This window comes from Montipora capricornis, chromosome 7 (assembly GCF_036669925.1).
Source record: "Montipora capricornis isolate CH-2021 chromosome 7, ASM3666992v2, whole genome shotgun sequence".
Taxonomy (NCBI): Eukaryota; Metazoa; Cnidaria; class Anthozoa; order Scleractinia; family Acroporidae; genus Montipora; species Montipora capricornis.
The window spans coordinates 36,681,850-36,684,349 of NC_090889.1; the positions used below are offsets into that span (position 1 = coordinate 36,681,850).

The window sequence follows — 2,500 nt, forward strand, 5'->3', positions numbered from 1 at the left end:
AGTTTCTTTTATTTGTTTACTATTTTGGCTCAAAGTTATCAATGCAGGCAACTAGAATATACTTAACAGGTCCATTTGCCAAATGAGTTGTCCAAAGTTAACCCTGTGATGTTTGATTGTTTAAGAAAGCACACCCAAGCATCTCACACCTTACTGCATTTTTTCCTTACAACAGAACATCATTCTGAATGTAGTGAATTCTATATGTAAAGTGTGGGTAATAATAATAATAATAATAATAATAATAATAATATGCACATTCTTCTTGTATACGAAAGAGAATTGTTGAAAAATGACTATCTAAAAACACTACTAATAACAATTATAAAAAGCCTAAAAAAAAATAAAATAAAATAATAATAATAATAATAATAATAATAATAATAACAGAAATTTCAAGCTCATGATACAACTTTTTAAAGACATGTTTCAGAATGACTCATGCCATCATCAGTTTAATGTGTTGTTTCCTTTTCCACCGTTTTAGACACGTTTACAATTTGAGTATGTTAGCAATTTGAAATTTAAAATACAATAACAGTTACAATTCTGCGCGTGCAAGTGCATGAGTGTTAATTACATCATAGAGTCACAAGAAGCAAAAATCATTGCTGTGTTGTAATTCCTATAGGTAGTTTCATCTAATTGGCCTTCTGACCTAAGTTTTCTTTAAAAAAGTTTATTTGGAGCTCCCCTTGGCGAATCTGTGTTGGATCCTTATGTAAACATTTAAATTTCTCTCTATCATTAATTATGTTTAGACAACAATCAATGTATTCATTATGGTCCCTGATAACTACAACATTTCCTTTGTCGGGCCTTAACACGATTATGCCACTATTGTTTTTCAATTTTCTCAGAATGATTGTTTCAAGATTGTAGATTCAGCCAAAACTAGACATTGTCTTAAACTCAAAGAAGCGATCTACATCAGCCGCTTAAAGCCAGAACTAAATAGGGAATTACAACACAACAATAATTTTTGCTTCTTGTGACTCGATTGTGTAATTAACACTCATGCACTTGCACGCGCAGAATTGTAACTGTTACTTTATTTTAAATTTCAAATTGCTAACGTACTCAAATTGTAAACGTATTTAAAACAGTGGAAAAGGAAACAACACATTAAACTGATGATGGCATGAGTCATGCCGAAACACGTCTTTAAAAAGTTGTAATAATTGTGAGCTTGAAATTTTTGTTAATACTGTTATTGTCACCAAGTTATGGCAATGTTATATATGAAATAATAATAATAATAATAATAACAATAATAATAATGATAATTATTATTATTATTATTATTATGATTATCATTATTATTATCATCATCATTACTATTTCGATATCTATGATATCAAAAATGTAAAAGATCAACTTACTGACTCATCTTGAATCTGCTCCAGAGACATGGTTTCTGTGTTAAGTTGATTCAAATACTCTTGCCTGAAACGGTAATCAGTACTTCGCTCTTCATAAACAGTCTGAAAGATATAACAATTACAAATAGTTCATTTCATCCTGAGGGAACAGTTGGAGTTCTTCCCCAAATCCTGAATGAAAACAACTACAGTGGAACTGCCCTACTCTTGAACAGTACATGAAGTCAGTTGCTAATTTGGAAATAAACTTTTTGATAACAAATAATAATAATTATTATCAATTTTGTCAGTAAACGCACAGGCAGACCACTCTATGTGTTCGACTGGTAATATATGTTTGTATGAAACGAAGAGAATATATCAGGGTTATGAATAAAGCTCTGAAAATATCACATCTAACTCACATCTCGGTCTGAATATCCCAATAAAGTTAAATGAAACCTAAATCGACTCATGTATGGTGTTTTTTCGCCTTCTTGGGCCGTCTAAACCGTCTTATAGCGAAATTACTTTTGGCCGGTGACGTTTTTGAAATAAAATAGTGACATATCAGTTAGCCGATTAAGTCCATCGGCTATCATATGAGAAAGTTACACAACGACTTTTCTAGAAAAAAGAAAGGGACCAAGAATATCAGAAAACATTAAACGAACCTCCTCCAAATCGTCAATTCGGTCATTCTCCAACACAACTTCGCGCGACATCTTCGAGCACTACAGTTTGGGATGGATATCAACTTGATGGTGATTTCACAATCTGATTGGCTTATTTGCCGTTATCAACGACACTAGCTTGCGTCAAAGTGTCACGCAATGCCATTTACGTCGCAATCGCATGCCTCATGTAACTGATACTGAAACTAACTCGCAATTTACAAGTTGTAAGTCGCGATCGCAACTTATAAGTTGCGATCGCAAGGTATAACTTGCGATGCCAAGTTATAAGTCGCGATCGCAAGTTATAAGTCGCGATCGCAAGTTATAAGTCGCGATCGCAAGTTATAAGTTGCGATGGCAAGTTATAAGTTGCGATCGCAAGTTATAACTCGCGATCGCAAGTTATAACTCGCGATCCACATCAGCGGGTCCACATCAGCTTTTAAGGTTTCCTTTTCCGAC

At 33.4% G+C, this 2,500-nt stretch overlaps 1 protein-coding gene across 7 annotated transcripts in view; it reads right to left on the bottom strand.

Annotated features, from left to right (window-relative positions):
- LOC138057899 (uncharacterized) overlaps nt 1-2,107 on the bottom strand; it is a 3,467-nt gene extending 1,360 nt beyond the window's left edge. For 2 of the 7 annotated variants that reach the window (XM_068903801.1, XM_068903800.1), the window contains exons 1-2: nt 2,036-2,107; nt 1,383-1,484 (exon numbers count right to left, since the gene is read on the bottom strand). In XM_068903801.1, the coding sequence (XP_068759902.1) occupies nt 1,383-1,484; nt 2,036-2,086 (153 nt within the window). In that variant the 5' untranslated portion in view covers nt 2,087-2,107. Of the gene's footprint in view, nt 1-1,381; nt 1,485-2,035 lie in introns of all 7 variants that reach the window. The other 5 variants (XM_068903799.1, XM_068903798.1, XM_068903804.1 and 2 more) reach the window with 3 other exon arrangements.
- Nucleotides 2,108-2,500: the final 393 nt, after the last annotated feature.